Source organism: Pteronotus mesoamericanus, unplaced genomic scaffold (genome assembly GCF_021234165.1).
Source record: "Pteronotus mesoamericanus isolate MK-2021 breed Mesoamerican mustached bat unplaced genomic scaffold, CSHL_Meso_final contig_72, whole genome shotgun sequence".
Lineage (NCBI taxonomy): Eukaryota > Metazoa > Chordata > Mammalia > Chiroptera > Mormoopidae > Pteronotus > Pteronotus mesoamericanus.
The window spans coordinates 180489-189239 of NW_026555242.1; the positions used below are offsets into that span (position 1 = coordinate 180489).

Sequence of the window (8751 nt, forward strand, 5' to 3'; positions counted from 1 at the left end):
TTTTTAAATGAATGAAGAACTTGTCACTCTAATGAAAATGATACAATTTCGGCTGGGCCACAGTGCATTCTAACGAATTGGTAGATTTAGCCAATCAGCTATCTAAAACCATTTGAAAGAAGGAAAAAGCTAAAGCCACAAAACTTATGAATTTACAACTATAATAAGTAATCAAACAAAGATAATAAAAAAGCCTATACTTACAAAAAACAGGGGAGTCTGTTTTTATTGTAACAAACTTGGCCACCTCAAGGATTGTCAGAAACTAAAATGGGATCTTGAGAGAGAAAAGAAATAAAACAAGCTTAGTGCTGCCCTGAGGAACAGAGTGGGGCATTTCCCCTTCTTCTTACTGATACCTGGGGGGAGAGAGAAATAACTAAAAGAGGGGAAACTGCTACGGCTTTCTTCAACACCAGAGCCACACTATCTGTCTTTAACTCTACCCACCTTTGTTGCCCTCTCCCTTAGAGTAAAAATATGGTACAAATGATAGGGGGTTCGAATTTGCCAATGTCAGTGTTCAAATCAGAGCCTATTACTTCCAATTAGGAAATCTTACAAGAAAACATGTTTCTCATAGTTAAAAGTATCCTGGTACATTTACTAGGCCGAGACTTTTAAGAAACTCATGATGCCCGAAATTTTTTTAAACAAGAAGATGAAATGTTCTTATAATTAGAGAGTTCAGACTCAAACTACGATCAGACAAATGAAAGGATAATAATTATGAAACAAACAGATGAAAAAGAAAAAGGCTAGAAAATGAACAACTATTACAAAGTGTGTCTGACAAATTATGGGTTCTCTCTACCTCAGAATTAAAAAAATCAAATTAATCACTTCTATCAAGGCAACTATTAATGTGACCAAACCTTTGCCCAGTATAGGCAATACCCATTAATACCAGGAGCGTTAACTGGAATTAGACCCATTATCCAGGACTACCTTAAAAAAGGAGTGATAATCCTTTGTAATATGCCTACCCTACCTGTAAAAAAAGCCAAACTGGAAAGCTGGAGATTTGTACAAGATTTAAGGGTTACATATAATATTGCAGTTCCTCTACATCCTATAGTCCCTAATCCACATATTTTACTTTCTGCCATCCCAATAAACAGTAATTATTTCTCATTGGTAGACTTATGTAGTGCATTTTTTCAGCATTCCAGTCAGCAAAAACAGACAAAATCTTTTTGCCTTCACCTGGGAAGAACACCAATATATGTTGATTGTTTTATGTCCCAGGGTTATACTGAAGGTCCCACTTACTTTCTCAAATATTAAAAATGAACTTAGAAGACTTTAAATTTCTAAGAAATTTTACATTGATTTAACGTAAAGATGATCTGCTTCTATGTTCTGAAACTCTTGGACTCTCGATACTTTTTACTTATTACAGCAATTGGCCTCAAGGGGGCATGAGGTTTCTAACGACAAACTCCATTTTTGCCTCCCTGACGTAATGTATGTTTAATATCAAAGGCTGGACTGTTAATCGTGAACAAATCAAAGGAACTTTAGCTTTCTCTCTTCCAAAAACAAACAACTAAGAAGATTTTTAGGACTAACAGGCTATTGCAGCAACTGGGTACCAAATTTTTCACTTATTGCTCAACCTTTATGTGTTCTACTCAGATTGGATCAACTGACCCTAATGAATAGGCTCCAGAATGTTAAAAAGTTCTAAGTACTTTAAAAACCAACTTAACTCGAACTCCAGCTTTTGGACACCCTAACTATGATTTGCCATTTTTTCTTTTTATATGTAAGGATAAAGGAAACACTTTAGAAATGATTACCCCAAAACACTGTGATCACCCTTGGCCTATAGGATATTATAGTCAACAACAAGATTTGGTAGCAAAAGGGCAGTCCCCAGGAATAAGAGCCATTACAGTGATCCCGTGATGCAAAGCTACTGAAGAAATTGTCATGGGAGCCCCCTTAACTATCTATGTCCCACATTCACTTGAGACTCTCTTAAACTCTCACCATACTCATCATTTAGTCAATCAGCAAATTAGCCTCATATGAAGTATTGCTGCTTTCTGTGCCCACTTTACTTTAGCTCAATGTAATAATCTTAACACTGGTACTTTGTTTCCTTCCCCGCAGAACAAAGATGACCATGACTGTGTGTTCTCCTACCTGCTTATCTTCGGACTCCTAGGAATGATTTAAAGGAGACACCTGTTGATAATACTGACCTAATTTGGTCTACAGATGGATTCCACTTACAGGATGAATAAGGAAATTATCATGCTGGATATGATAATTACCATCTTTACCTCTTTAGTTGATGTAATTGAAAGCTTTTATCTGCCAGGAATAAAATCAGCACAATAGACTGAATTAATTGCATTAACTTGGGCCTGTCATCTAGCTAAAGATCTGACAGCAAACATGTATACTGACAGCTACTATGACTTTGGAGAGCACATGATTTTGGCATGCTGTGGACACAAAAAGGTTTTGTTGACTGCATCCCACCCTGTTCAGTCTCTACCCTCTGATCATGCCCATCTCTCCCTGGATTTCCCACCTCTCCCTGTCCTTTCATATTCTCTCATGCATCAATTTTCTCTCTCCATATCCATCTTCCCTCCCTCATTCCTCCTCCATCCACCCCGCCCTGCCAGCACTCCTTTCCATTGCCAGTGCTACTTCCTTAAGTGCAAATCCTTGTCATCATCATTTGCTTTATTATTGCAAAGGACTCCCAATCAATCTCCCCTACAGTCTATGCATTCTGGTTCATCATTCATGTAATCCACTAGTTAGATGCCTTCCTTAAACCCTGGACTCCAATACTAACTAAACCTAATATCACTCCCCTGCTTTAAAGCAGCCATGCCTGCCACCCACCCCACTCCCCAACATAGCCTACAGAATAGAGTTCAAGTGCTTCAGCACAGGCTGCATAGCTTCTCAGCTTAGCTTTGTCCTACCACTGCAGCTTCACTGGGCATGGCCTTTCACATCTCTGTGCCTTTGCACTTGTTTTATTTCTCTCAACTGCCCTGAGTGCGCTTCTCCTTTTCTGTCACCTAAATTTGTCCTAATTATCATGTGAGCCCCAGCTCCATCGAAAACTTTTGTAAGCTCTCATATCTCACTTGACGTGGTGACTGCAGTAGTGGTACTGTGAACCAATGTGAATGTCTGGTCACATGTCTGTCTCCTCCGGTAGACTGAGCTCCATGACAACAGAGGCTTTGGCACAGTGCCTGACTCACACTAGGAACTTAATAAATACTAGTTGAATCAAGTATTCAAGGTAAAAAACAAGTTGAATCACTTCCAGTTGCTCATATATATATATTTTTTTTTAATGCTGACTGTGGTTTCTTTGACCCTTGTTGTCCTCCCAAGATACAATGTGGGTGTACTTGGAAAGTTAACCAAAGTGGTCATGAAAGTGATCACACCTGATCTTTGTCTTCCTGGTCACTTTGCCTGCCATTCAGTGATTCAATGGTTATTTCTATAGTGATAAAAGAGAAAACTGACAGAAAACAATGCTTTTTACTTGTGTCCAGGTAATGAGATCACCACTAATTGCCAAGATTGTCTTATTAAATGTTCAGTAACATCAGTGAGAGTGCAGAAAAGCCTTCAAGGGTATTTTCAAAAATCAGCATTTGCGGTGGCAAAATACTGGTTTAGAAAATATCTGAGATTAATAAGTCACCATTTTAGGACCTCTTTATATACCAGCTGGCCTAGCGAACACAGCACATAGGATGTGAGATGAAGGTCTTATATGGGAGTGGCAGCTTCAGACTTTGGCCCATAGTAACACCGCAGTCCTGGCTTGAGTTACAGTAAATGAGGCCAACTGTGAGCAAGTGTACCTACCTAAAATATTCAGTGTCCCCAGCATTAGATACATATTTTAGAGACATCAGGTCACAGCACATAGATTTATTTTGATATATAACAATACACTATTATGAAATGGAAGAAGAAAACAAAAGTACAAAGAGTCAACCATTTAACCTTTAGCAAGTTGGAATACTCATATATCTCAATGTGTAATTTATTTGACTAACTTCATTTTAATAAATACTAGATCCCTTCACTTAAAGCATCCATTAAGTTTAATTCATTAAAATCATACATATTACACAATGTTTGTTAAAGACATTAGTAGTTATCATATCCACAAAAGGAGGCAAAAAAAGTTTCAAAAAAAAATTTCAACATGGATCCCTGTACAGAGGAACAGAAATTTGAAATTTGCTGATAAAAGTTTAGAAACATTAATTTTCACAAAAAAAAATGTTTAGCAATTAACGAGGACTTAAAACCCCATACCAAACTGGCTTTTGTTATTTTATGTAACCGAAAAGTCTAAGATCTTTCTCAATTCTGGCACATCTCAATCCAGGGGGTTCAAATAATATTAACAAGGCTATACTTCTCTCCATCTTTCAGCTATGCTCTGAAAAATGGCTTCAGAATTGAACTTCAATCTGAGGCTCCCGCAACTCCAAGTCTAACTGAAGTACTACTGTGTCTCAATATTCTAAGAATAAAGCCCCCAAATTGAGACCCATGGATCTGTGCCCTTCCCAAAGCAATCACTTTGGCCAGGAGAACAGGATGTTCTGATTCGCTAGGCCTGGATCACGTGGACCCTCTTGGAACTGGAGGAGGGAGTCAACCCCATCTGGACTGTGAACTGAAAATGAGAGGGGTGGGGTGATTTCACAAAGAATATCCAGTGTGTTATTTGGAGAAGAAGAATGCATAGGTATGTTGGGAAGATGACACTTCTCTTCCCTTCCAAGGGCAGAGGGAGCTAACAGCCCCTTTTTAGACCCTATCATCCTATTGTTATTAGCTCCCTGGTGGCCCCTACCCTGATTTTGTTATCTCCAATTCTCTTTACCATACATTTTGGCTAACCCATGTCCTACATCATCATTCAGTTGCCTTTCTTGGACAATTCCAATTACAAATATGATGTCTTAGAGCCCCCGTAAACAAAATTTATATTTAGTAGGTCACATGTTGGAAAATATGCTCCTGACATGTAGCATCCCAGGAAGGAAGCACAAGAGAAAGTGACATGGAGGCTTCCCTCCATACCCTTCACCACCAAAATTGAGGAAATGTTTGGAAGGGGCTGAGATGCTACCCATGGGGTTTACTTAACAACTAGGAAACTTGCTCCTCCCTCTGCTTGAAGCAAAAAAACAAAACAAAACAACAAAAAACAAAACAAAAAAAAAAAACACAAAAAAAACAAAACCCCCAAACCCTAAACCTCTAGTAAATGGAAACTTTGGCAGCAGCCCAATTAATAAATTATGTGTGAGAAAACTTAAGAAACAATGGTGAGCCCTGGCCAGTATGGCTCAGTTGGTTGGAGTGTCCTCCTGGTAGACTGAAAGGTCACATGTTTGATCCCTGGTCAGGGCACCTATGAGAAGGCAACTGAGCAATGTTTCGTTCTCACATCGAAATCTCTCTCCCCCGCCCCGCCACACCCTTTCCTCTCTAAAAGCAATAAAAAAGTGGCCCTGGCTGGCATCACTCAGTGGGTTAAGCATCATCCTGCAAAACCAAAGGTCGCCAGTTTGATTCCTGGTCAGGGCACATGCCTCGATTGTGGGCCTGGTCCCCAGTTGGGGCATATGTGAGAGGCGACAAATCAATGTTTCTCTCACATGTCAATTTTCCTCTCCCTTTCTTTCTTCCTACCTACCCCTTTCTCTAAAATAAGTAACTAAAGTCTCTAAAGCAATGAAAAAATGTCCTTAGATGAGGGGAACAGAAGGATGGAAGGAAGAAAGAGAAACAATGGTGAGTACAAAGAGTGCAGGAGTCAACTCTGCACTCTTTCTACACACAGGCAGTTGAGGCAAAACCATGATCAGCCTAGGAAAGCACAGACTGCCCAAATAGAAGCCTCTGGGTGCTTAGGCAGGTGCGCCACAGGAGGGTGACAGCAGCAGAGGATGGGGGCAGACCTCAGGGTCCCAGCTCACTAAGTACCAGCAAGCAAAGCTCTCAGTGGGAACTTTCAAGCTGAGACAAAGGGAAGGGAATCCCCAGGGAATTGTATGGCAATGACCAACAAAGCTCTGAGTGGGGAGAAGGAGGCCTAGAATATTTTCAGGTAAAAATATCACTCTACATTTCTATTTTCTCCGTAAGCCATATTATTAAGTGGAGAGGGCTTTAAGGGGACTGTATGTGGAGGGAGATGCCAAGTAACTGTAACTGAAATTTGGCCCCCATCCTCTCAGTAGCAATTCCAAGTCCAACTGGGAGAAAGCAATTGTAGGAAGAATTCCATTATAGCTCAGTGCGGACTCAGGAATAATTTAACACTGTATAACATTTGACTGTTACACACGGTTGCTAAAAAAGAAAAAAGCCTAAGAAAGTTAAGTAGAAGCTAAGTTCAGTTTAAACTTACTTTGAAAATGTACCCTCCTCATTTTTCTTCTATATGTTTAGATCGGGTATATATAATTCCTTTTTCTTTTATATATTCATATTAGGCACATCAGGTCTTGCTCGAAGCTGGAAGCATCCTGCTGGACTGTAGTTCTGAGAAGGCATTTCTATATGATTAATGAATGTAACATGGTTCAAGCATTAATTAAATACGTGTTTTTAGAACACCTACTTCGTGCCAGGTTCTGTGCTGGTGTTGAGGACAGGGCAGAGACCCAGGCGGACATCACCAGCCCTGACCTGCAGCGTTCTAGTGACCTGCTTAGAGATAGGATTCATTCAGGCCTGCCTAGGTTTTCTTCTTTTTCTTCCAAGAAGTCAGGCTTTTCAGATTGTAATAACATACTTGCAGTAGACACTTGTCAAGTTTGTGGCTGCCCAGCATCTTTTGGGCACTTTTCTTGTATTTGGGGGTTTTCTCCAAGATACAATTCCTGCCTCCCTAAGACAGAAGCCAGAACCAAATTATACAGACTTTCTTGAAACTAGAGCACATACAATGGCCTAGCTGTTGCCAGTTGGGGCCCACAAGACTCTGATTCAGAAGACAGCGAATCAAGGATGCAAGTTTCACGAAGACTCCGTTTTAAAGAGGGGGTGAGAATGGAAGAATCTGGCTTTCCAGAGAAGCACTGGTGAAGTTTTTGGCACCCAGTGTCCAGTAGTGTGAAGTGTCTCACTGAAGCTGGCACATAGAATGGTTTGTGTCGGGCTGTGCGTATTGCAGGCCTCTCTGGCCATACCAGAGATACTGTGAGCTACCTAAGATTCTCAATTGCTTATCTTTTAAAAACTAGTTAGAGTGAGTTCTATTCTTTACAAAGAACTGTGCTACTGTTATGTGCAAGACTCTAAGCTGGTATGTCCTATGTTACTTTATTTATTTGTTTGTTTTAAAGATGTTATTTATTTTTAGAGAGAGGGGAAGGGAGGGAAAAAGAGATGGAGAGAACATTGATTGAATCGGTTGCCTCTCATAGTCCCCTGACTAGGGGCCTGACCTGCAACCCAGGCGCGTGCCCTGACCTGGAATGGAGGGTGTAACCTTTTGGTTTGCAGGACTACAATGCTCAATCCACTGAGCCACACTAGTATGTTACTTTATTTAGACTTCATAAACATAATTTAAGTATACATTATTATATATTTTACAGATTTAAAAAACCTGAGATTCAAAAGGACACAATTCATTCTACAAATATTTACTAAAGGCCTGTTCTGTACCAGACACTGGGACTACAGTATTGAACAAAATATTTCCCTGCAACTATAAAAAGAATGGCATATTGTATTTTAAATGTCCCCTTACCAAAATAAAAGGCACAGTACAGCAGCTGTCTGGCGAGAAAGACCTCTGCCAATCAGGTTTCATTTTAAATATAGAAAACCCCTAAAAATAGCCTCCCTCTCTCAACAGGTGATTGGCTCCAAAAAGAGGGGAGGATAATCTAGACCTTAGTGAAGGAGAGTGAAAGGACAGTGCTGTTGTTCCTAGCTTCCGTCGCTGCGATGGCTCTGCCTCTGAAGTCCTTGAGTCGGGGCTTGGCGAGTGCAGCCAAGGGAGACCACGGAGGGGCAGGAGGTGAGTGGGGCCAGCGCCTGACACTGCGGTTTCTTGACCTTGCGACACCCCCGGCTATTCCCCTCCCCCGCAGCCCTGAGGCCCTCCTGGGGCCTCTCTCACCTCTGCCTCTGCCCCTTACAGCCGGCACCTGGCGCTTCCTGACCTTCGTGCTGGCACTCCCGAGTGTGGCGCTCTGCACTCTCAACTGCTGGCTCCACGCGGGCCACCACGAGCGCCCCGAATTCATCCCCTACCACCATCTCCGCATCCGCACCAAGGTATGCAGGCCAAAGCTTCGGCACTGGGCGGGAGCAGGCAGGATGCAGGGGGCCTGGGGCTGACCACTCGCTCTCCCTCTCTCCACAGCCCTACTCCTGGGGGGACGGAAACCACACTCTTTTCCACAATTCCCACGTCAACCCTCTGCCCACCGGCTACGAACGGCCCTGAGATCCGGGCGGAGGTCCCAGGCTCAATAAAGATGTGGAAATGTGTGTCCGAAGGCTCTGTGAGAACCGCGGGGCAGGCCGGGGGCGGGTGACCACGACGCCACAGGTGGCCCAGAGGCACGCACACACTGCGTGCTCTCCCCGAGGCCTGATCTGGGAGCGGCTGGCGGGGGACATCATGCGTTCTTGCTCAGTATTAATAATTAGGGCTCTGGGTTCTAAACAGCTTTCACGAGAAACGGTGTGACTTCCGACTAACTGGAA

At 42.1% G+C, this 8751-nt stretch overlaps 1 protein-coding gene across 1 annotated transcript; it reads left to right on the plus strand.

The window, feature by feature from the left end:
• The first annotated feature begins 7911 nt into the window (after window positions 1-7911).
• LOC129077999 (cytochrome c oxidase subunit 6A2, mitochondrial) lies at window positions 7912-8532 on the plus strand. Its single transcript, XM_054582614.1, has 3 exons — window positions 7912-8056; window positions 8180-8316; window positions 8405-8532. The coding sequence occupies exons 1-3, from the start codon at window positions 7984-7986 to the stop codon at window positions 8486-8488; spliced, it is 294 nt and encodes a 97-aa protein (XP_054438589.1). The 5' UTR covers window positions 7912-7983; the 3' UTR covers window positions 8489-8532.
• The last annotated feature ends 219 nt before the right edge of the window (window positions 8533-8751 follow it).